The sequence below is a fragment of the Suncus etruscus genome, chromosome 7 (genome assembly GCF_024139225.1).
Source record: "Suncus etruscus isolate mSunEtr1 chromosome 7, mSunEtr1.pri.cur, whole genome shotgun sequence".
NCBI lineage: Eukaryota > Metazoa > Chordata > Mammalia > Eulipotyphla > Soricidae > Suncus > Suncus etruscus.
The window spans coordinates 127,118,334-127,143,061 of NC_064854.1; the positions used below are offsets into that span (position 1 = coordinate 127,118,334).

At 38.9% G+C, this 24,728-nt stretch overlaps 1 protein-coding gene across 1 annotated transcript in view; it reads left to right on the top strand.

The window, feature by feature from the left end:
• Positions 1-24,728, top strand: part of CACNA2D3 (calcium voltage-gated channel auxiliary subunit alpha2delta 3) — a 983,089-nt gene that overhangs the window by 208,569 nt on the left and 749,792 nt on the right. Inside the window, 1 exon segment of the mRNA XM_049777717.1 lies at positions 16,409-16,525. Within this exon segment, the coding sequence (XP_049633674.1) occupies positions 16,409-16,525 (117 nt within the window).

A 24,728-nucleotide genomic window follows, 5' to 3' on the forward strand; every position in this document is an offset into this window, starting at 1 on the left:
GATCTCAAAGCCAAGTTCAGGGAGAGTAGTGGAAAAGTAGACATGCATGGGTAATTTTTGAGAGAATTGCCCCCCAGCTTCCCGAGCTTTCCCGAATGTTCAAGCGCACCATGTGCCTTTTTGGGAGCACATATTTGTGTGAAAAGTTATTCTCCACATTGATCTTCAATAAGTCAAAGTACAGGTGTAGACTTAATGATGATCATCTTCAAGCCATACTAAGGGTCTCAACTGCTTCCTCTCTAAAGCCAAATGTGGTTCAGATTTGTGAGAAGAAGCGCTGTCAAGTCTCTGGCAGCAAGGAATAGGCAAAAGATGCCATGTTCAGAAGAACTGTTCATGATCTTCACTCAATGTTCTATTTATGTTCAGAAGAAGTAATTAAAACTGTTAATAATGACCTTTGAAGACTTTTTTTTGTGAACTCCCTTATGCGGTCTGCCTCACCCTGACTTTGCCTCCTGTGGCCCCCAGGTAAATTGAGTTTGAGACCCCTGCCTTAGGGAAAAGGAAATCTTGAAAAGTTAACCTGTGGCTAAAGGAGGACTTCTTTTTTTTTTTTTTTTTTTTTGGTTTTTGGGCCACACCCGGTAACGCTCAGGGGTTACTCCTGGCTATGTGCTCAGAAGTTGCTCCTGGCTTGGGGGACCATATGGGACACTGGGGGATCGAACTGCGGTCTGTCCAAGGCTAGCGCAGGCAAGGCAGGCACCTTACCTTTAGCGCCACGGCCCGGCCCCTAAAGGAGGACTTCTTTATGCAAACCATGTATATATACACACTCAGCAGGAGACAAGTGGAGATTGACTTGTGCAATTTGAAAGTAAAGTGCTCAAGTTTACATTGAAATGATCTATGCAACCCTGGTCCAACTTATTATTCACTGTGAATAAAAATAAACTCAAAAAGTAGTCTCTGTATAGTCCTCCATACATCATGGCTGGAATTCTTAATCAAGCGACCCAATATCTCTTCTATGTCTGTCCCCCTCTTTCTTTTCCTTCTCTGTGCACAAGAATCTGTTGATGTACTTCTAATGCTTTACCCCAGTGGAAGCATTTTTTAAGTTTCCCCTTCTTCTTTCATTGGAACATGAAACATGTTAATTTAATGAAATAGTTTGGATTACTTTCTTGAATTGGCATGATCCTATACTATTGATTTGATGAATGTATTGTGTGAATTTCAGAGCTAGATCGATAGAAATTAGACTCAGTATTAAATCATAAGAGGAGAACATGGGGTTCTTAGGGCTTACCTAGCACTCAAGGATAATTTCTGACAGTGTGCTTGGAACGCATAGAAGTGGACTGATGGAACGAGACTCTACCGGCCGTACTATTTCTCCAGCCTGAGTCAACCTCAGATCTTACATAACAAATAAATTTAAAGGATTATGGTGAAACAGATAAATCCTTTCCAAGTCATTGTCTTTGAGGCAAGATTTGTTTTCGTATGGAAATAGATTGATTATTGTTTCACCATTCCTGCTTTGGAACTTTCTCTCAGTCCTCATTTAGTTATTTGATTAGAAATGGCTCTCCAAGTGCTATTTTCTGTTATTGATGAGAAAATTTAACCAAGAGATCAATTTCAAATACACAAGCTCTTTGGCTAATGGTTATGCCTACACCTATTCTCTGTAGAGGTGTTCTGTTTTGTTTATTATTTCCCTGATGTCAAGTTTATTCAGAGCCTGACTTCCTTGACTGGCTTTTATCCCAATAAATTGTGATTGGTCAGAAGTCTCCTGACTGCTGCTCCCTCTCTGAGGCCTCCTCCAGGTCACTCACTCTTAGATATGCAGTTATCACATAGGGGAAAAAAATGACCCAAATGTATGAACAACATTAAGTGTTCTGACAGTGAAGTAGTGCTTTTCTCTTCCTGGTGTTTGTGTGAAATGATCTGGCAAAATAGATGTTGCAGAAATAATGCATTTCTGTGTCTCCCTTCTTCAATGATAAATGTTCTTGGTTCATCACAAGCTTTCTTGCCAAATGCTGATTTTGCTAACAGAAGGGAAGAAGCTTCAGATGTTCTCTTGTGGAAGAGGGAAGTTCTCTTGTGAAAAAGGAAAGTTTCTCAGGCTTGCCTGCTTTGTTGTCATACTGGCTTAGGGGTGTTGGGTAAAGGGCTGGATGCTGCCTCAGTTTCCCACAGAATTATTGCACTAGTCTCTGTAGCTCCTTCCCAAGTCATGAAAGGAGAGACACTAATAGCATTAATGACTCTGTAAGAATAAGTCTGTTACAGGAAGAGTTTCAGTTGGGTAAGAAGTTAGTAGGAAAATGTGACAAAGACTAGACTTCTTCACAGGGGACATTCCAAGAATGGAAATGAGGGAGCTTGAGGATGTGGAGTAGTATGTAAGGTCACATGTGCTGGGCCTTTGGCAGACATGCCTTCTGCAGAGCAGCTAGAGATTATACCCTAGTCATCTCAAGTATTCTGTCTGATGATGAAGCACTGTGGTCCAGGTTATTAAGATTCCCTTGATGTGACCACGAAAATCAGCCCAAACTACTGCTGTCAGCCCATCAGACCCCTTGATCCTTCTAAGGCAGATATTTCTTTCACCTACCCACTCCTACTGTCCTCTAATTGATGGCTCACCATTGCTGATCTTTCAGTCTATGCCCCTTCATCTCCTAAAATCCATGCCTTTATCAGGTTTTACCTCCTCCTATCCATTCTAATGCATATCAGATCAGCAAATTCCCTCCTTTCCCAGAATCAGTGACTTCACCTCTTTCTTGTCTCCAGTCCCCACATCCTTATCCAAACCCAAATTCTTCATCTTAATATAGAACTCTTGACCATATTGTTTGCTCAACCGTTGGGTTTTCTCTCACAAGAGATCCTCTCTTTGACCATCCATGTTCCAGTTAGGAAAGTGTGAGTGGTTTCTTAATTACCAAGCAGATACCCCAGGTAGAAATGCCGGTACCTACATAACCACTGCCCCTGTGCCTGGCATAAGCTTCCCTTATAATATTTCTTACCATCCTGCTCTCAGCATCCTCTAAAGGTCTAGTCTGATGGGACTAGACCTTGATCACCATTCCAGGGACACAAAATAAATACTTGCAGAGCACATGAAGAGAGTGCAGAGCAGGATTTAGATTTATCCTAGATCAAATTGTTAATTGGGTGGCACAATATCTATTCCACTTTTGTATTCCCTTTTTGTACATTTATAAGGACAATAATACCAATCTCCTAACTCACCTTTTCATTTGAGGGGTGATAGTTTTTGCCATTTACTTGTCTTGGGACCACTCCTGGCAGAGTTCAGGGAATAGTCCTAATTCTGTGTTCAGTGATCACTGTTGGTGGTGCTCAGGGGGCATACATGGTGCAGGGATCAACCAAGGTCAGCTGGGTACAAGATGAGTGCCTAACTGCTGTACTATATCTCCAGCCCAAGTATGATGGATTTTGTGTGTATCAATGTGATATAAAATAAAGTAGTATAGACTATATACTCCTTGAAGCTTTAGAAAAGAAAATGCTATTGCCAGCTCAGATATGTGAGGAGGCAAATTTGAGACAAGTTTGCAATGTTTCTCCTCCAGGTCTTGGGTACATAGAAAGAGAAGATAATTTGTAGCCCCAAAGCAAAGATTACTAAATCATAAATCCCAGGAACAGGGATTTACTATTCCTAACCAGGCTTATATTGTCAAGGACTATGTCTACATGCACCTTTGGGACCAGGCTTCAAAGCACAACATTCTGAGAAACTGTGTGTGTGTGTGTGTGTGTGTGTAGGGTTCTATTAGACTCCTGTGACAGTCTCTGCTTCTGGATTTGTCTTCTGTAGCGATTCTCTTTGCAGCTGCCATGATTAGCTGACATGTCTCTGGCTTTGGATATTTGATTATTTTAGCGATTCAGACAGACTCAATGAACTGAGCATGTTTATGGCAATGAAATGGGCTCTCAGAAACAAGCTTGCAACTATTTCAACTCTCAGCCCTTCACCCTATCCCCCCCCCCCCAACTTGGAAATATCAAGCAACTGAAAATTAGAATTTAGTAGGTTTAAAAATCACTGTCTAACCATTGGACTTGCAACTTGTAGGTGGGGGAGCCTCCCTTACTCTCAGGGGAGCTGTGAGATAAGACACACTGCCACAGGCAAAGCTGCTGGTACATCATAGGCCATGTTACCAGGGACTGGTTCTTTTTTGTTTGTTTGTTTTTGAGTCACACCCAGTAGCGCTCAGGGGTTCCTCCTGGCTCTACTCTCAGAAATCGCTCCTGGCAGGCTGGGGCGACCATATGGGATACTGGGATTTGAACCACCATCCTTCTGCATGCAAGGCAAACTCCTTATCTCCATGCTATCTATCTAGCCCCATTACCAGGGACATTTTTTTTAAACTTATTTCTACCAGAAAAGCTGGACGGCATCACAACATAGTTTCTAATTGAAACTACACTTCTCTCAACAAATCTGTTTATTTGGAGCCCATGATTAATTGCCATTTAACTATAGCTTTGATAGTATTTGAAACAAGCATTCTATTTCTCTCACTCATTACCATTGTCATGATAATTGTTCGTGTAGTTATTTCTCTAATTGCACTCACACTATATTATGGGCTGGTCCTTCCAGCCCTCAACTCTATTGTCTCTGGGCATTATTACAATACTGTCTTTTATTTTTCTTAAGTCCAACATGAGTGAGACTATTCTGTTGTCTATCTCTTTCCCTCTGACTTAATTTCATTCAGCATAATACTTTCCATATTCATGGGGGGCATTGGTGGTGAGAAGTTGCACTGGTGAAGGGTGGTGTTATTTTTCTATCACTGAAATCCAACTACAAACATGTTTGTAATAGTGGTGCTTAAATAAAGATATTATTATAAAAAAATATTTCTTTTTTTTATTTTTTTTATTTTTTACAATTTTATTTTCCTAAATTAAATTCACTAAATGTCTCATTCCTTAGGAAACCTAATTTTATCAAGGAGTCTCTATTCTAACCCTTCACCTTAATTGAACTAAGTACTCACACTCATTTCTAAGATTAGAAGTCAATCTCCAGGGAAATTTTTAGCTTTAAGACTCATTAAACCCCATAAATTATATTTCATTATCACATCAGTTTGTGGACAGAACTGAGTTGGTAAATGTTTAACAACACATTCTTTATGAAAAATATTTAAAATGAGGAAATATAAAAGGGTTGACTTGTAGTGTTTTTCAGTTTCCATGTGAAAAATAATTGGATACTTTCCATTTATAATGGAACTTCCCTGAATAAAGGGTTGGAAAGGTAACCAACCCATAGCATACCATGTTCAACAAACAGATATAATGAATGTGAATAACTTGGAGAAGATAAAAGTAATAATACAGAGGATAGGGAGCTTGCCTGGCATACCTGCTGGCAATGTTCAATCCCTGGCATGCCATATGGTCTCTAGAGCCCGTCAGGAGTAATTCCCAATTATAGAGCCAGAAATAAACCCTAAGCACCACACATGCATTCCTCCTAGCCCCAAAATAGAATAACTTGAAGTATAAATAACAGTGCAATTAACAAAATTGGGGTATTTTTTTGTTTTTGTTTTTTGGATTACACCCGGCAGCGCTCAGGGGTTACTCCTGGCTCTATGCTCAGAAGTCACCCCTGGCAGGCACAGAGGACCATATGGAATGACTGGATTCAAACCACTGGAGCTTCTGCATAAAAGGCAAACCTCCATACTATCTCTCCGGCCCCAGGGAGTATGAATTTTTTTTCTTCTTTTTTACACCCATCACCAGTGCAACATTCCCATCACCAATGTCCCAAGTCTCCCTCCTCCCCACCCGACCCCCGCCTGTACTCTAAACAGGTTCTCAATTTCCCTCATACATTCTCATTATTAGGACAGTTCAAAATGTAGTTATTTATCCAACTAAACTCATCACTCTTTGTGATGAGCTTCCTGAGGTGAGCTGGAACTTCCAGCTCTTTTCTCTTTTGTGTCTGAAAGTTATTATTGCAAGAATGTCTTTCATTTTTCTGAAAACCCATAAATGTGTGAGACCATTCTGCGTTTTTTTCTCTCTCTCTGACTTATTTCACTCAGCATAATAGATTCCATGTACATCCATGTATAGGAAAATTTCATGACTTCATCTCTCCTGACAGCTGCATAATATTCCATTGTGTATATGTACCACAGTTTCTTTAGCCATTCGTCTGTTGAAGGGCATCTTGGTTGTTTCCAGAGTCTTGCTATGGTAAATAGAGCTGCAATGAATATAGGTGTAAGGAAGGGGTTTTTGTATTGTATTTTTGTGTTCCTAGGGTATATTCCTAGGAGTGGTATAGCTGGATCGTATGGGAGCTCGATTTCCAGTTTTTGGAGGAATCTCCATATCGCTTTCCATAAAGGTTGAACTAGACGGCATTCCCACCAGCAGTGGATAAGAGTTCCTTTCTCCCCACATCCCCGCCAACACTGTTTATTCTCATTCTTTGTGATGTGTGCCATTCTCTGTGGTGTGAGGTGGTATCTCATCGTTGTTTTGATTTGCATCTCCCTGATGATTAGTGATGTGGAGCACTTTTTCATGTGTCTTTTGGCCATCTGTATTTCTTCTTTGTCAAAGTGTCTGTTCATTTCTTCTCCCCATTTTTTGATGGGATTAGATTTTTTTTTCTTGTAAAGTTCTGTCAGTGCCTTGTATATTTTGGAGATTAGCCCCTTATCTGATGGGTATTGGGTGAATAGTTTCTCCCACTCAGTGGGTGGCTCTTGTATCTTGGGCACTATTTCCTTTGAGGTGCAGAAGCTTCTCAGCTTAATATATTCCCATCTGTTAATTTCTGCTTTCACTTGCTTGGAGAGTGCAGCTTCTTCCTTGAAGATGCCTTTAGCCTCAATGTCCTGAAGTGTTTTACCAACGTATTGTTCTATATATCTTATGGTTTTGGGGCTGATATCGAGGTCTTTAATCCATTTGGATTTTACCTTCGTACATGATGTTAGCTGGGGGTCTAAGTTCAATTTTTTGCAAGTGGCTACCCAGTTTTGCCAACACCACTTGTTGAAGAGGCTTTCTTTGTTCCATTTAGGATTTTTTGCTCCTTTATCAAAAATTAGATGATTGTATGTCTGGGGAACATTCTCTGAGTATTCAAGCTTATTCCACTGATCTGAGGGCCTGTCTTTATTCCAATACCATGCTGTTTTGATAACTATTGCTTTGTAGTACAGTTTAAAGTTGGGGAAAGTAATTCCTCCCATATTCTTTTTCCCAAGGATTGCTTTAGCTATTCGAGGGTGTTTATTGTTCCAAACAAATTTCAAAAGTGCCTGATCTACCTCTTTGAAGAATGTCATAGGTATCTTTAGAGGGATAGCATTGAATCTGTATAATGCCTTGGGGAGTATTGCCATTTTGATGATGTTAATCCTGCCAATCCATGAGCAGGGTATGTGTTTCCATTTCCGCGTGTCCTCTCTTATTTCTTGGAGCAGAGTTTTATAGTTTTCTTTGTATAGGTCTTTCACATTTTTAGTCAAGTTGATTCCAAGATATTTGAGTTTGTGTGGCACTATTGTGAATGGGGTTGTTTTCTTAATGTCTATTTCTTCCTTATTACTATTGGTGTATAGAAAGGCCATTGATTTTTGTGTGTTAATTTTGTAGCCTGCCACCTTGCTATATGAGTCTATTGTTTCTAGAAGCTTTTTGATAGAGTCTTTGGGGTTTTCTAAGTAGAGTATCATGTCATCTGCAAACAGTGAGAGCTTGACTTCTTCCTTTCCTATCTGGATTCCCTTGATATCCTTTTCTTGCCTAATCGCTATAGCGAGTACTTCCAGTGCTATGTTGAATAGGAGTGGTGAGAGAGGACAGCCTTGTCTTGTGCCAGAATTTAGAGGAAAGGCTTTCAGTTTTTCCCCATTGAGGACAATATTTGCCTCTGGCTTGTGGTAGATGGCCTTAACTATATTGAGAAAGGTTCCCTCCATTCCCATCTTGCTGAGAGTTTTGATCAAGAATGGGTGTTGGACCTTGTCAAATGCTTTCTCTGCATCGATTGATATGATCATGTGATTTTTATTTTTCTTGCTGTTGATGTTGTGTATTATGTTGATAGATTTACGGATGTTAAACAAGCCTTGCATTCCTGGAATGAAACCTACTTGATTGTAGTGGATGATCTTCTTAATGAGGCATTGAATCCTATTTGCCAGGATTTTGTTGAAGATCTTTGCATCTGCATTCATCAGCGATATTGGTCTGTAATTTTCTTTTTTCGTAGCATCTCTGTCTGGTTTAGGTATCAAGGTAATGTTGGCTTCATAAAAGCTATTTGGAAGTTTTCCTGTTTTTTCAATTTCATGAAAGAGTCTTGCCAGGATTGGTAGTAGTTCCTCTTGAAAGGTTTGAAAGAATTCATTAGTAAATCCATCTGGGCCTGGGCTTTTGTTTTTGGGCAGACATTTGATTACTTTCTTAATTTCCTCAATAGTAATGGGTGTGTTTAGATATGCTACATCCTCTTCATTCAATCGTGGAAGATTATAAGATTCCAAAAATTTATCCATTTCTTCCAGGTTTTCATTTTTAGTGGCATAGAGTTTCTCAAAGTAGTTTCTGATTACCCTTTGAATCTCTACCATATCAGTAGTGATCTCTCCTTTTTCATTCCTAATACGAGTTATCAAGTTTCTCTCTCTTTCTTTCTTTGTTAGTTTTGCCAGTGGTCTATCAATCTTGTTTATTTTTTCAAAGAACCAACTTCTGCTTTCATTGATCTTTTGGATGGTTTTTCTGGTTTCCACTTCATTGATTTCTGCTCTCAGCTTTGTTATTTCCTTCTGCCTCCCTATTTTTGGATCCTTTTGTTGAGCACTTTCTAATTCTATGAGCTGCGTCATTAAGCTATTCAGGTATGCCCCTTCTTCTTTCCTGATGTGTGCTTGCAAAGCTATAAATTTTCCTCTCAGTACTGCTTTTGCTGTGTCCCATAGGTTCTGATAAATTGTGTCTCCATTGTCATTTGTTTTCAGGAAGGTTTTGATTTCCTCTTTAATTTCATCTCGGACCCACTGATTATTCAGTATGAGGCTATTTAACTTCCAGGTGTTAAAATTTTTCTTCTGTGTCCCTTTGTAGTTTATATATAATTTCAGGGCTTTGTGGTCAGCAAAGGCAGCCTGCAAAATTTCTATCCTCTTGATATTTTGGAGATATGTTTTGTGTGCTAACATGTAGTCTATCCTAGAGAATGTCCCATGTACATTAGAGAAAAATGTGTATCCAGGCTTCTGGGGGTGGAGTGTCCTGTATATATCTACTAGGCCTCTTACTTCCATTTCTCTCCTCAGGTCTAGTATATTCTTGTTGGGTTTCAGTCTGGTTGACCTGTTTTGTGTTGACAATGCCGTGTTGAGGTCTCCCACAATTATTGTGTTGTTATTGATATTATTTTTCAGATTTGTCAACAGTTGTATTAAATATTTTGCTGGCCCCTCATTCGGTGCATATATGTTTAGGAGGGTGATTTCTTCCTGCTGTACATATCCCTTGATTAATACAAAATGTCCATCTTTGTCCCTTACAACTTTCCTAAGTATAAAGTTTGCATCATCTGATATTAATATGGCCACTCCAGCTTTTTTTTGGGTGTTGTTTGCTTGGATGATTTTCCTCCAGCCTTTTATTTTGAGTCTATGTTTGTTCTGACTATTCAGGTGCGTTTCTTGTAGGCAGCAGAAGGTTAGATTGAGTTTTTTGATCCATTTAGCCACTCTGTGTCTCTTAACTGGTGCATTTAGTCCATTGACATTGAGAGAAAGAATTGTCCTGGGAGTTAGTGCCATCTTTATATTAAAGTTTGGTGTGTCTGTTGGTAAGCCTTGTCTTAAAGTATGCCATTCAGTTTTTCTTTTAAGAATGGTTTTGAGTCTGTGAAGTTTTTGAGCTGTTGTTTGTCTGTGAAACTATGTATTGTTCCTTCAAACCTGAAAGTGAGTTTTGCTGGGTGCAGTATTCTAGGCGAAGCATTTATTTCATTGAGTTTTGTCACTATGTCCCACCACTGCCTTCTGGCCTTGAGTGTTTCTGGTGACAGGTCTGCAGTAAATCTCAAGGATGTTCCCTTAAATGTAATTTCTCTTTTCGATCTTGCTGCTTTCAGAATTCTGTCTCTATCTATGGGATTCGTCATTGTGACTAGGATGTGTCTTGGGGTGTTTTTTCTGGGGTCTCTTTTAGTTGGCACTCTTCGGGCATGCAGGATTTGATCACATGTATTCATTATCTCTGGTAGTTTCCCTTTAATGATGTTCTTGACTGTTGATTCTTCCCGGAGATTTTCTTCCTGAGTCTCTGGGACTCCAATGATTCTTAAGTTGTTTCTGTTGAGCTTATCATAGACTTCTATTTTCATCTGTTCCCATTCTTTGAGTAATTTTTCCATTGTTTGATCATTTGCTTTGAGGCTTTTTTCCAATTTCTTCTGCTGTATGTAATTGTTATGTATCTCATCTTCCAGTGTACTGATTCTATCCTCAGCTGCTGTTAACCTGTGGGAAATCTCAAACATGTTTTTCTTCAATTCATCTACTGAGTTTCTCAGACCTGTTATTTGATCTGAAATTTCTGTTTGGAGTTTTCTCATTTCTATCTTCATATTCTCCTGATTCTTTTTAGTTTTCTCTTCTATACTTTGTTTGAGTTCTTTGAACATGTTCCATATTGCAACTCTAAACTCCTTATCTGAGAGACTGACTAGGTGGTTGATCATGTTCAAGTCATCAGAGTTGCCATCTTCATTCTCTATGTCTGGCACTGGCCCATGTTGTTTCCCCATTGTCACACTAGTACTGCGTGTTTTTCTACGTGTTGTGATTGTATTCATTGGCTAAATGCTGTGCACCGTCGCGAAGGGGAGCGGAGCAACCGTGCTCCTCTGGCTTCTCCCTTTCTGGGCGTGTCGACTCACCTCCACGGAAGGCTCACAGGAAGGCAGGCTGGCAGATGGGCCGCACCCAGGATGAAATCAGGCCAAAAATGCAGGACAGCAGAGTAGAGAGGCAGAAGGGTGCTGGCATCTGAGATCCAGCGAAGTTCAGTGGCTCCTCCCTTTCTGGGCGTGTCGACTCACCTCCACGGAAGGCTCACGGGAAGGCAGACTCCCCGGAAAGCTCACAGGAAAGCAGGCTGGCTGATGTGCCGCACCAAGGGTGAAATCAGACCGAAAATGCAGGACAACAGAGTAGAGAGGCAGAAGGGTGCTGGCATCTGAGATCCAGCGAAGTTCCAAAAAAAAAAAAAAAAATATTTCATAGCACTGTCAACTCATTAGGACCATAGCAAATATGGTGGGAAAATTGCATAGAAGACCACCAAGTTTAATGACCAAAACCAGAAGGTTCAACTAGCACCAACCAGCTCAATAAATCTTTGACAATGGTTACCTTAGCAATACCTTTGTGTAATACAATGATCACAAATTGACTTTCATGGATCTATTTTTTATAATCACACTTTTTTATTGTTGTTGTTGTAATAGCAATATGAATTCAATTTATTCCTGCTCAAAATGGCAGGTGTGAGTCAGGTGGGTAGGAAAATGGTGACATTGGTAGAAGAAAGGTCACACTGGTAGTGGATTGGTGCTTAAAAACATAAAGCTTTTAGAGTTCCCAATTCCCAACGTCTTATGATCACTGTAGAAATTAGGTAAACATGACCAAAAAATCTGCAACTGCACAGGCTGTTGTGGCCATATGTCTTCCTAGTGGTGTCCTGATGTGTGCGTGTGCTTAGGTGTGCATACAATTAGTAATTTAAAACAAAACTCACTGATGATTATAATATATCATAGGATAGTTTATGCTCGTTACCTACATTTTTATAGAGAAGCTGAAATGGCTGTGGGGGAATTTTGTTGAAATAGCTAGCTATTCAGTTGCTAGATGTCAGATTGCTAGGTTTTATGTAGAAGGTGTGTTTATAACGGTCTTAATTTTCATCACTGTCTTATATTATTTTAATTCAAAATATTTTGGGGCCACAGTTGGCAGAACTCAGGGATCACTAATCATTCATTGGTGGCGTCAGTACCATATGCAGTACTGGAGATCAAAGCTAGGTCAGCTGTGTGTCAATGCACTAATTTTCCAAGAACCTAAAATTAGGGATCTGAGTGATGGTGCAGTGGTAGGACGTTTGCCTTCACGCAGCTGACCCAGACGGACCGCAGTTCAATCCCCCAGTGTCCCATATGGCCCCTCAAGCCAGGAGAGATTTCTGAGCACATAGCCAGGAGTAACCCTTGAACGTCATCGAGTGTGGCCTCCCCCACAAAAAATAATGACCTTAAAATCATATCACCATTTTAAGCTTCCAAAGGCTATAGTTGATTGTTTATTGCTGGTTAATCTCTGTGTTTCTAAAATCCTTTGATGTCAGGGAAGTGTCATGCATCCCTTATAAGTGAGGCACTACATTATTCTTTGCCAATTCTAATGTGATAAGCAGAACCTGAAAAGAAAGGCTGCTCTCTGATAATGAGTTCATTTCCCCACAATGATGAGAAAGTAGTGCAGGCTTAGGTTATTGGCAAAGAGGATTCATTGTCACATGTCCAAAGGGAAAACACTCAGGCAATAAGAGAAGTGGAATCAGTGAACTTCTAAATTTGTCCTAGATCTAGACTTTTAGGCTTGATGATAAGCTTCATGCTGAGATCAGTTAGTTAGCTAAATCAACAGTTAGCTAAATCAACAGGCACATGAATAGAAGGAGACTGACTCTTCCTGTAATGTCAGTGACTTTGTTTTACAGAGCAGAATCGCCAGAAGAGAGGATGCAGGAAGATCTCTTTAAAATCTTAGGGATAATCAGAGTTAGAGAAACTAATTCATTGAACTCTATATAGTACATGGTTTAAGGCTAAGGCAAATACCTTGCAAATGACTGACCTTGAGGCCACAGTGACTAAGCTTCAGCTGAAGTGAGAAAACCAAACCAAAACAAATTCATCCCTTTCTAGAAATCAGTAGAGGAGGCATACACACAAAAACATGTATGGCCAGAGTAATGGGGGCACTTATATAAACAATCAAAAGATGCAGGTGAAAGCTGATTGTAAAATCCATTTTATTTTTCCTTATCCCAATCCTGACTCAATCACCATTACTTTCAGAATTATTTCAAACAAAGATGCATTCTATGGGCTCTATTATTTTCATTTTATTTGACTCACTTCTTGAACTTTGTATTTTGATTAGTGGGTCAGCCTTGACTATAAACTTTTGGAATACATCTAGAAGGCAGCAGAGAAGGGGATTTTTTTTTTTTAATATCCAAAGAATTTGGCTGGTATTTGAGCTTGGGAAGGTTTCCAGTCATTGGCTCTGGAGTTTTATTCATACACCAGAGGGCACTTAGCTTAAGGTAGGGTTGAGTCTGCTGGAGTCCCACATCTCAGGCAATTTAATTTACTTCCCAAGGTGGGGAGTTTATCTTTGTAGGTCTTTAGGACATTGTAGCATGACTTTTTCTTGAACATCCCTTGTATTATAATACTAGAAATGTTTTTCAACAAGCTTCATGCAGAGAATTCCTGTGTCTTGTGGGCTGATAGGTGCATACAAAACCTCTTCTTTTTTGATGTCAAAAGCTCTGAGGTCAGTAGAGATGATCTCAAGCAGGGTTGGCGAACACGCCGCATGCGGCTCCCGGCCAAAATGAATGCGGCTCTTTGCCTCTTATCATGATTTTGTATACTGTGGCTCTTTGCCAAATTTGGATTTTGTTGTGCTGCTTCTGAGGAGGGACCTCTGAGGAGAGATCTTTGAGCGCGTAGTCCCGTCTCCCATCCCTCGGAAACAACTGCATGGGTCAGCGAGCAGGGGGACCCGAGCGTCACATGTTGGGTCCCATCTTGCCATTAGTTCTTAGCAGACCCTCACCATCACTGCAGGATTTTTACCCTCACTCAAAAGGGCAAAATGCAATAGGTGTTTCATAGATTATTGTTAAAATTAGATGCTTTTGTGTGTTTGTCTGTCTGTTTTGGCAGGTCACTGCGTGGTGTTGCTCTCTGACTCTCACAGTTTAAAATTTTGGCTCTCTGTGTCGAACTTGTTCGCCATCCCTGATCTCAAGGGATTACTCTAAAGCTAGGAGGAAGAGTACCAGTCTTTTTTAAATTATCAGAATTATTTTGTTGAATAAGAGGAAAAGCTTAACAGAAACATTGATTTTCTTGGTGTAATGTTGGATCAAAGCTTGAAAAAACACCTAAGAATTTCATGAGACAAGGAAGAATGCCATTACTTACAATATGGTCTGCTGTTGGATCATGCAGTGCACATCATAGTATCTTATAGCTAATGAAGGAAAGATCTGTGTTGGTCCAAATCAAGTATATAGAAGTTAAAATAGTTTATTTCTTTAGGATAATTTATTTTTAAAAATTTGGGGGAAGTTTGGGCCACACCCAGGGGTGCTCAAAGGTTACTCTTGGCTCTGCTCTCAGAAATCACTTGTTGCAGGTGCAGGGGACCATATGGAATGCCGGGAATCGAACCCTGGGTCTATCCTGGGTCGACCATGTGCAAGCCCTGCCACTGTGCTATTGCTCTGACTGATTTTTTTTAGGATAATTTAATTCCAGGAAGCTCCAAGCCCTTGATTCTATAATATAACAATTTAACATTATTCATAACAGTATTAATTAATGTTAATTAATTAATATTATTCACAATAAGTCCGGTCTACATACACATGAGCACACATACACAAACACATTTTTATGAAGAAAATTCACTTTCACATAGATGAATGTGTTGTTGAAATAAAAGAGGACATCATAGACTCACTTAAGATATGTTTTTGAACTTAAGGGCCCTTAAAATGATCTCAGGGGTATTATAGGGTTTTATGAATTATTTTGCAGACTGATGGTTTAAAAAAAAGATAAATTATCTGGGTATGTGATAGATTTAAAATGTAAATTGGAGTTTGAAATTTGCCTAAAATCTGTGGGTCAAATAAGTTCATTATTAGAAGACCAAGAAATATGATTATATTGTTTTAATGTAAATATCAAATTTATGGATTTTATTAATTTTTGTACTTACTGTAATAGTCTTTTGTGAGATCCTTGATGACACATAGGAAATAATCAGTCATTGAATTACTTTGAATTGAACTGAAATGGTAAAATCCTAATAAGGATCTAACATTATAGAATGCTTACAAGATGCCCTGATACTTTTAGTTTAGGAGTTGGTATACATTTACTGTAAAGAACTGGGCCAGAGAGATGGTATAGCAGTAGGATATTTGTCTTGCATGCAGCTGACCCAGGATGGATGGTGGTTTGAATCCTGGCATTCAATATGGTCCCTCATGCCTGCCAGGAGCGATTTCTGAATGCAGAGGCAGGAGTAACCTCTGAGCGATGCTGGGTGTGACCCAGAAACCAAACCAAACCAAAACAAAAGACCCAAAGGGTAAATATATTAATATGAGTCATGAGTCAAAAGTTCTCTTTTTATTAATTTGGTAAATAAATGGGCATGCTATTTTTTCTCAATAAAAATCATATATAAAGATATGTGATGGACAGGGTTTTACCCAAGATTGCTGACTTCTGCTTGAGTTGTACCCTGGAAAAATGGCTTTGAAAGTTTTTCCCCCTACATTTATGATCTTTGGTCATGGAAGAAATGAGTTAGTGATATCCAGAAAAACAAAACCAGAAAAAGTTGAATTAGTTTTCCTTAGTTTTGGATGAAAGATAGCTGATGAACCTGGGACAACCCTCTGGAGGAATGATTGGGTATGGTAAAGTTGAAAGTGTAGAGTTGTTACTCTCAAGAACTGAAAATGGGTGATAGTTTGATCACTTTGACTTTATGACTTACTCCTTTCTTGAACTTGGGAAAGTTCCTTTTTTTTTTTTTTGTTTTTATTTTTTTTTCTTGGGAAAGTTCCTTTTTTTTTTGTTTTTATTTTTTTTTTTTTTGTTTTTTTTAGGCCACATCTGTTGATGCTCAGGGGCTACTCCTAGCTCTGCACCAAGAAATTGCTTCTGGCTCCGGGTGGGTGGAAGGGGCATAGGGGACTCAGGGGACCGAAACGCCATCCATCCTGGGTCAGCTGCATGCAAGGCAAACACCCTACAGCTGTGCCAGTGCTCTGGCCCTGACTTGCTAAAGTTTCTAAAAGAGTCAAAGACTTTTCATATGTCTTCCAAGTTGTTATACAATATTAAAATATAGCCAATATCCCCAACCCCATAGAGGGGCCATGTTACAACTTTACCTGTTCTTGCTCTGTGCAGTGTTCTCTTATATTTTAGGATAATTAGGGGTGTTTTGTGGTGTCCAGTGCTCTTTTTGAACGTGCCTATTCTTTCTTACAGAAATACAAAGAATATGAAAAAGACGTTGCCATCGAAGAAATTGATGGGCTCCAACTGGTAAAAAAGTTGGCAAAAAACATGGAGGAGATGTTTCATAAAAAGTCGGAGGCTGTTCGGGTAAGTGCCATTTGGTTTTTACCTAAACTTAACACAGATACAAGATAAGTTTTATGAATGAACTGATACTGAAAGATTCAAGTTGACTCAACCTGAGGGCTGGAGAGATAAAACAGTAGGCAGAGTGCTTGCCTTGCATGTTTCCTACCTGACTTTGACTCCTTATTCCATATATGGTCTCCCAAGCCTTGCCAGGAGTGATACCTGAATACAAATCCAGATATAAGACTCAAACACCACCCTCAAACCCAAACAAAACAAGTTGACAACTTTTCATAACATTTTCTGAAAGGTGGTTGAACAGGGAAAGCAAATAGAAAGGGTAGGACTGCGCTTAGATGCGATTTTTGTGTATAGTTTCATGCCTCTAATGGAAAGGGCAGTTGTTGCATTATGGTCTATATTTGTGTGATGTATTTGTTGATTGTGGAAATCATTCAAAGACACCTTGTAATTCAATTCAGCAACCATAACTGGTTATGTAATGTTTGCCAAAATGAAGTTTTCCGTCTATATGAAACTGGGAGTTCTCTTAAGAATTATTAAAATCTAATTGTAATCATAACATTTGTTTTCACTGGCAAGAGCTCCCTGGAATTTTATGTTGCATTAGAAAAAGTGGAGTTACAGTGCTCATGTGCTTTGGGTTGAATTTCCAAATGGCTTCTGACTTTATATGTGTAGCCTAATAAACAGAACATATTAGGTCTGTATTTCAGACTAGTGAATATCTTACATTAAAGTCATACTTGTACAGGACTAGGGAAAGGAATTACAATCTGAATTTTTTATGTCCAGTTTATAGTTAATATATATACTTTTACTTCTAGCAATTATGTGTTTTAATAGGTTTTGCTCGTATCTAGTTATATTTCTTTTTTTGAACTCTTTCATGCTTAGTTGGCCAAATAAAATCTTTATAGGTTATTTCTGCTTTGGAACTGATAATATCACATATTTATCTTATAATCATTTTTTTTGCCATTTTGATTCAGGTAAGAAGAGATTAAGTTAGCAAGATTATGATCTGACCTGAATTGAGTACTTGTCTTTGTTGCTTACTGGTCCTCAAGCCTTCACAAAGCTATTCACAAAATAGCCTTCAGAAACCTCAATATTCTCCTCTGTAAAATAGAAAATACTCATAAAAGGAAACATCTAAATGATTTTGAGTTATTTAGTTTAAATCTTGAATATTATCCTTAGAACTACAATGAACAAAAAGTTGATGTTTTTGTGTTTTGATGCCCAAGATAACAAGGAGAATATATATCAAGAAGTAGAATTACTGGATGAAATATAATTTGCATTATTTGTTTATTTATTTATTTATTTTTGAGAAATCGCCATGCTGTTTTTCAAAGCAATTAAATCAGACAACAAAAATGAAAATCACTTTCTCACCATATCCCCACCAATGGTGGTTGTGTCTAGTCTTTTTGATATATTTCTTTCTCACTGATGTGAGATGTCAAGTTTTTGTTTTTGTTTTAATTTATATTTTCAGTTGTATTACCTGTTTTTCCTGAAGCTGGGTTATTTTTTTTTTCAGTGTATGATTATAATGTGAGCATTTTCTTGTCTCAAAATTTTATGATTCCCTGCAAAACCTCTCAGTCTATGAATGGGTCATAATGTATTTCATTGCTTTTCTACATTTGTATATTTAAGATGTTTGCAAGTTTTGATGTAAATAATCCTCAGTAGATCTTGAATGTTAATAGTAGGTCAGTTGGGCCCAGAGAGATAGCACAGCGGCGTTTGCCTTGCAAGCAGCCGATCCAGGACCAAAGGTGGTTGGTTCGAATCCCGGTGTCCCATATGGTCCCCCGTGCCTGCCAGGAGCTTTTTCTGAGCAGACAGCCAGGAGTAACCCCTGAGCACCGCCCGGTGTGGCCCAAAAACCAAAAACAAAACAAAACAAAAAAAGTACATCAGTTAATTAATGTTCACTACATTTTGGATGCTCCTCTAAGAAGTTCTTAAATATTTACTTATTCTTTGAAACAACAATTCTTAGAAATATGGGATACTGATCAGTAACTTCATTTTATAAAACCAAAGAATGAGGAACAAAAACATCTTCTCTGACAGCACATGAAAACAAAGAGAAGGTCTTAAGGCAAATGGACCCCAGAGTCTCCATTCATCACCTTTTATTTGTAATGAAAGTATTTCTTTCCAGATAAGTTCTCATTAATTCTTTCCAAAAAAGTGGTGAGTGATCCTTTTCTTGAATACTGGTTAAAAAAAAAAGAAGAAAGAAAGAAAGAAAGAAAGAAAGAAAGAAAGAAAGAAAGAAAGACAGAAAGAAAGAAAGAAAGGAAGGAAGGAAGGAAGAAAGAAAAAAAGGAAGGAAGGAAGGAAGAAGAAAGAAAGAGAAAGAGAGAAAGAAGGAAGGAAAACGAAAGACAGAATAAAAGTAAAAGAAAGATAAAAGTAAAGAAAGAAGAGAAAATTAAAGTGAGACAGAAAGAAAAGAAAAAGAAAGGAAGGAAGAATAAATGAAAAAGAGAGTACAAAGAAAGAAGAAAAGAATAAAAGAAGAAAGAAAAAGGAAGAAAAAAGAAAGGAAATAAAAGAAAGAAGGAAGGAGGAAGAATGAAAGAAGAAAAGAAGGGAGGGAGGAAAAAAGGAAAGGAAGGAAGCAAGACAAAGAAAGAAGAAAGGAAAAGGAAGAAAAAGGAAAAGAAAGAAAGAGAAGAAAGAAAGGAAGAAATAAAGAAAGAAGAAAGAAAGAAAGAAAGAAAGAAAGAAAGAAGAAGAAAGAAAAGAAAGAAAGAAAGAAAGAAAGAAAGAAAGAAAGAAAGAAAGAAAGAAAAAGAAAAAAGAAAGAAAGAAAGAAAGAAAGAAAGAAAGAAAGAAAGAAAGAAAGAAAGAAAGAAAGAAAGAAAGAAAGAAAGAAAAAGAAAGAAACTGCTTTATATGCTAGGTCAATTTGGGTTACAGGCACCATTATTCTTTCAATCTGGCTTTCTCTGTGGCTCACAGAAGTTTTGAATAGAAATATTCCAAGTTCTGCTTTATCTTACTTTGGGGACCACACCAAGCATTACTCAGGGCTTACTTCCAGCTCTGTACTTAGAGATAACTCATTAAGGGGCTGAAGAGACAATATTGGTATGCTGGAGTTTGAACCCAGTTTGGCCATTTACAAGCAAGCACCCTACCCTCTCTATACTATTACCAGGCCCCTAGAGTCTGTCTGAATTTTGCAGTTGACAAAGAGGTCTGAAACTTCTATGGAAGGAAGGAGATGCCCTCCTCTGCCAGAAATGGGGTGTTAGTTGTTAGATATAAATATATATATTTATTTAGAGAGTAGAAAGTAACATTTTTTAGCTCTGATGAAAGATGGTATTTGTGCCTAAGCCCAGCTCCTAACAGTACTACATCCTGGACTTGGTTCCTTAGAGATAGAACACACAGTTTTCAGAATCTCATTTCTGCCCAATTATAAAGGCTGGTGAGAAACCTGCATGACCCCCTTGGGCCTCCCTCCTTACTCTATCTTTCTTCAGGTGTTAGGAGCTGTCAGTGGCTTATTAGTCTGGGATTTTAATATATATATATATATGTATATATATTTAAGCACCATGATTATCAACATGTTTGTAATTGGGTTTCAGTCATAAAAAAGAACACCCCGCCTTCACCAGTGCAACATTTCCACCACCAATGCCCCCGTCACCCTCTTCCCGCACCCCATTCTATTTCTCTTACTCACTACCATTGTCATGATAGTTGTTGGTGTAGTTATTTCTCTAACTGAACTCACCACACTCTTTGTGGTGAGCTTCATGTTGTGAGCTGGTACATTCAGCCCTCATCTCTATCATCTCTGGGTATTATTACAATAATGTTTTTTATTTTTCTTACATCCCACAGATGAGTGAGACTATTCTGTGTTTATTTCTCTCCCTTTGACTTATTTCACTCAGCATAATAGATTCTGTGTCCATCCATGCATAGGAAAATTTCATGACTTCATTTTTCCTGTCAGCTGCATAGTATTCCATTGTTTCTATGTACCACAGTTTCTTTAGCCACTTATCTGTTGTTGGGCGTGTGGGATGTTTCCAGATTTTGACTATTGAAAATAGCATTGCAATGAATATAGGTGTGCAGAAGGCATTTTTGTTTTGTGTTTTTGTGTTCCTAGGATGTATCGCTAGGAGCAGAATTTGCTTATTGAGTTAATTCAGCACCAGGCCCTGTAAGCAGTCCACATGCCTTTGAATTCATTCCCACACCAAACTTATCAGTACCACAATGTTATCATTCTTGGTTTAAAGACAGGCACACAGGCTTGTTGGGGGAGATCTTGTGCCTGAATCATGGGGTAGTCGGGCACTGTTAGCTTTAAACTGTAGGGTTGCTGGGTCTACAACTATCTTCTGGGGATAGTTGAGCACAGTGTACTTCAGACAAAGACCATCCAGTTCATGTTTTCTCTTACTGGTGGTGAATAGTCCTTCCAGGGATGAGCATTGAATAATAAGGGAGTCTGAATGATTCTGGAAACCATGAATGATACCAGGAGAGAATTTCTTTTTTGAAAATCTTTATGCTTTAAATGAGTGAGATTAAAAAAAAGATGATTGACAGGGTTGGGGGTCATTTTTTATGATAAGGTAAACTTAAATAAAGGATAGGCTTTTATTTATTTATAATAAATAAATCATATTTATTTACATAAATAAATAAATAAATAAATATGTATCACAGATGTAGGGCCTTGCACGAGGCTGACCCAGGACAGACCTGGGTTCAATCCTGGCATTCCATATAGTTCCCTGAGCTAGGAGCGATTTCTGAGCGCATAGCCAAGAATAACGCCTGAGTATCATTGGGTGTGGCCTCAAAACCAATACATAAATAAAGTAATAATAAAATTGCTCTGCTGTATTGACATCTATACCTAGAGCAAAGGCATCTAGAATTCCCTAGTATATGTATTTTATGGGTTTTAAAAGATGTATGAGGCCCTTTGTAAACACACTGATTAAATCTAGGTTAACCAGTTCAATGACTTGGGTCTCTCTCCACTTCCTATAGTTATTTAATTAGTTTGGGGGTACCTGGCAGTGTGCAGTACTTACTCCTTGCTCTGGACCACATATCACTTCTGGCAGATTTGGGAAACGATATAGATGCTGGGAATTTAACCTTGGTCGGTTAAGAGCATGGCAAATGCCCTACTCACAGTCTTCTCTCTAGTCTATGCTTTCAGTATTTCAACAGGAGAGAGTTTGTACAGTAAGTTGGAGTTTCATCTGGACATTTCTGATGCTGAGATGGGCTTGGACCCCTATTCTGAGCCCCGGTCATGAGGTTTGGAAAGGGACAAGGTCGCCTCCCAGAGACCTTCTGGGTATTGATTTCAGCTAAAAGCTGGTGAACTCTAGTAGGCTTAATATGACTTCTTTTCATATTACAATAGTGCCTCGCTCCTCAGATAAAGAAAATGGTTGTGAGATGTGTGAGAATCTGTAAAGATCTCAAATCCAAATGTGCCTGTGGGTTTGCTGTACAATCATTCCTTGTGGCACTGCGCTAGAGGGCACTGCTGTGCCAAAGGGTCTTCATTTTCTATATCCCGAAAGAGCAACCACCCCTTTATCAAATGACCTAGGAGAGGGCTTTAGCATTAGCTTCATCGGGGTGCCAGCAGTCTCTCATTTCCACACTTCCATTCCACTCCCAGCGATCTGATTCAGGCAGGAACCCAAAGAGACTTTATACCAGTAAATGACTAGTGTCATGGGCTCCTAGGCTGTGGATGGCTGGGAGAATTAGACAACATATTTAAGAAAAGATGGGGCCAGAGCAACAGTACAGTATGTACTCTTGCTTCGCATGTAGCTGAGTAGGGATTGATTTCAGCAACCCATTTGGCTTCTCGAGTAACACCAGGAGTGATTTCTGACTGCAGAACTAGAAGTCAACCTGAGCATCATTGAGTGTGGCCCAAATAACAAAGAAAAAAAATACAAAAGAACAGAGTGGCCCACACATGCAATTGATTGTTAAATTTTCCATTTTTGAATATCAAATATTTATGAGACTGGCTATAATAGCACTGTAGAAAACTACACTAATATCTTTAGTCAGTAAAAATAGGAGCTGTTAATGCTAGAGGAAGAAAAGACCTCAAGGACTACAGTAACCACGTCCTTTAATACGCCTGTCATCTCTTAGCTGTTAAACAGTGTTGATCTTTTTCTCTGTCTCTTCTGGCTTGATTTCATCATTTCTCCCCATCCTTTTCTTCCCAATGATTAGTTGAATCAGAGTGATTTTTATCATACGCGTCCCCTATTTGAATTACTTTCCACTATGCAATTATCCTATCACAAAAAGTCCTATTTTCTGCCTGTCAGATGTCTGAAATAAATGTGAAACCTAAAGTGGCCTGCCCATTACATAACCTCTGTCATCTGCTTGGTAATGGACTATATGTAACTTTCCTTTTTTCTCCCCTAGGCTAGCAAATTACGAATAACCTTAGCTTCAATAATTGCCATTAACATAATGGAGCCATTATTATGGCAGCACTTCTTAACTAATATTTTCTAGCCCTTTTTAATGCTTGTGGTGGTTAAAATATTTCTCTTTTCAAATCCTTTGGAGGCTTGATGTAGAATGTTTTAACTTAGAGCTGAATAGAGGCATGATGCACAATGCTGTTGCATGATGAGCAATGCCGTGGCTCCTGAACTTTGTGTAGAATTATGATGTCCAACTCATCATCACGTTTCTTGTTCCAACGTGGGACTGCTACCAAGACTTTCACAAATCTCACTGAGCCACTTATCAGGTTTTCAGTTTCCTATGATGAATGGACAAAGAGCAGAATCACTTCAATTTTAATTCCTGGGCGTTTGAGAGGAGATATCTCATGTGCAGAACATGGAGGAAGTGGTGTGTATTTTTCTCCATCAATCATGGTTTTTCATGGAGCCATTCCTGAGTGACACCTGGAAATTCTCAACTGAATCAGAGGTCAAAACTCCTCTGAAATATTGATGGAAATAAAAGTTTATAGAGTTTTCTTTTTTTCTTGAGTTGCTGGTGTTGACTATTTTTCCTGATTTGAAGGGAGGGAGAAAGAAGGTGTATGCTGTATGCCTACTTACCACTCGGTCTTCCTGTTGTCTTTAAAATATCAACCTCATCTATCATACCGAGTGAAATAAGTCAAAGGGAGAGATATAGACACAGATTAGTCTCACTCACCTATGGGTTTTAAGAAAAATAAACAACATTATTGTAATAATGCTCAGAACAATAGAGATGAGGGCTGGAAGGACTGGCTCACGATATGAAGCTCCCCACAAAGGGTGGTGAGTGCAGTTAGAGAAATAATTACACTGACAACTATGGTGACCATGCCAATGAGTGAGAGAAGAAGAATTCCTGTCTCAAATACAGGAGGTGGGGGGAGGAGGTAGGTGGGGCCATTGGTGATGGGAACATTGCACTGGTGAAGGGGGGTTGTTCATTTTATGACTGAAATCCAACTACAATCATGTTTATAATCAAGCCACTTAAATAAAGATATTTTAAAAATCCCAGCCTCCCCTTGGAAGAGCACAAACTAACAAGGCTTTTGAGCCTTTGGGGAACACCACACCGGCTCTGCTAAACGCACAGTTGGAAGAGCATCTGCAAGAAGTAACTCTAAGGGACGTCAGGCATTTGGGATATTAGGGATATTCTATTTGGACAGATTACAACACAGCCAGGAAGACATAATGATCCTGTGATGTTGGTACAGACCATAGAACTGAGATTAGTGGCACAAACCAGAAAAGAAAAGGAGACCAGAAAATCACACACACACACACACACACACACACACACACACACACACACACAGAATTTTTGAAAAATTTTAGAAATATATACTAGCATTCTCCCGAATGGTGTTCCAAGGGTGACTTCTCTGATGTGGTTTCTCCTTTAGATTGGAAAGCGAAGAGTAGCCACATGAATTTGGGCCAGAATTGTAACATACTTCTTTCTGTCTTCCTTGGCATTTCTGGCTGCTGGCCAGGCACGCCTTTCACTGTTGGAATCTCTACATGGTACCATCCAGCGCCACCCTAAATGCATTTCACAGCAGGAGGAAACAGCAGTGTTGGAAAAGGGTATTATGCAGGACATTAAGTGTCTAACTTGCTGTTTTTTCCCCCCATGG